Source organism: Coniosporium apollinis, assembly GCF_000281105.1.
Source record: "Coniosporium apollinis CBS 100218 chromosome Unknown supercont1.9, whole genome shotgun sequence".
NCBI lineage: Eukaryota > Fungi > Ascomycota > Dothideomycetes > Coniosporium > Coniosporium apollinis.
The window spans coordinates 652,235-653,798 of record NW_006913271.1 but is presented as its reverse complement, the minus strand read 5'-3'; the positions used below and the strand labels follow the sequence as shown (position 1 = coordinate 653,798).

Here is a 1,564-nt window from a genome sequence, read left to right as displayed (position 1 = left end):
CCACGATGTTCCTCACGACACTAAAAACAATCTCACCACTTCAAACCCTCCTTCTCGCCATCCTCACCATATTCACCATCACAACAACCGCCTCCCCTCTCCCCCAACTCCACCCACGGGCCCTCCCGCCCACCCTCGTCCCACCGCCCTCAAGTCTCCCACCACCTCCCTCCGGCCTCGTTCTCAAGCGCGTCCTCCTCGGACTCGGCACGCAGAACTACACCTGCGCAACCTCCACCACCGCCAGCGCCCCCAAATCCAACGGCGCCCTCGCAACCCTGCACGACCTGTCCCCGCTGCTCCTACCCGTCAAACCCATGACCGCAGTCGCGGCCCTGGCGCCCCTCGTGCCGCCCCTCGCGCTCGCCCGCGCCGCCGAGTCCAGCTACACCACCGCGGCCTCGCTGCTCGGCCTCCCCTCATCCGGGACGCACTTCTTCGACGCGGCGGGCGCGCCGAATTTCGTGCTCAGTGGCGGCGCCGAGGTGTTTAGGGGCAAGCTGCAGGCGAGGACGCCGGCGGTGGTGCCGGCCGGGGGCAGTGCTGCGCCGGCTGTCGATTGGCTGATCCTGGCAGATGCGGGGGGGAGCAGGGGAAGCTTGGTCGGCGGTGTGGTTTACAGAGTCTGGACAGCGGGTGGAGTTGTGCCGGCGAGCTGTGAGGGGCTGGGGAAGGAGGTCGGGGTCGGGTATGCGGCTGTTTATTGGGTTTATGGGAAGCCGAGTGGGGACGATGACGATGATGATTGAAGCGGTGGGGGTGAAGATGGTGAGCGAGGGAGGAGGCGGAAGAGTGGTTGGGTGGAGAATGGCTTGCAGAGGTGGACGAGGATGGCGATGCTGAAGAGATGGTCGTGGGGTTGAAGAGCTCGGTAATCTTCTTGTAAATAGTGTTCTTTTCTTCTTCATCTCCTTCGGCACCGCCGGAGACATTTTGGGAGGCTGGTTGATTGACGATTGATGATACCATTCTGCGATTTTCGTTGTCATTCATTCTACTCATTCGCTTAATAGATAGAGCAAAGCATGCCACCTTGGAGAAGTTCTACGCAGCCTCCTGAGCAGTGACTAGTGAAGAACGATCACAGAAGCCTCCACGGAGTTGACTTTGCTTGTGCACTTATTGCCTTTTACGGATATTGCGGATGTACTAGCTCCAGTGAGAACTTGAGCGTGCACCACGATGCCAGCAGTGGAGGACGCTCACAAGAGCGTCTGGCGGGCTGTGCTTGGGGATAAAGAAGCTTGATGGGAGGCCCGGTTCAGCAATACGTTGTATCGCTAGCATGGCTCTGCGGATCTGCAACGCGGGTTGAAGACGGATAGAACATGCCGTCCAAGAATAAGAACCGCTCATGCAGAATCGTCCTGGAGGTTTATCGCTATGTATCGACACATTTTGAATTTGCGAAACTGCGTTGTTCTGTGGCGGCGAATTCAGGGGGTTAGACGTATTGAGCGAACATGCGCGCTTCTACACAACTTCCAGCACGGTGAGATAATTGAATATGTCCCGAGAGTCGAGGTGCGGCTGTTGGAGTTGGCATTACTCACTATGGTAGATA

The 1,564-nt window shown here is 58.2% G+C and overlaps 1 protein-coding gene across 1 annotated transcript; it reads left to right on the top strand.

Annotated features, from left to right (window-relative positions):
* Positions 1-5: 5 nt before the first annotated feature.
* On the top strand, positions 6-749 carry W97_02573 (uncharacterized protein; the record flags this gene model as incomplete). The annotated part of the gene is made up of 1 exon (XM_007780473.1): positions 6-749. One exon carries the CDS (start codon positions 6-8, stop codon positions 747-749), a length of 744 nt encoding a protein of 247 aa, XP_007778663.1.
* Between the last annotated feature and the right edge of the window lie 815 nt (positions 750-1,564).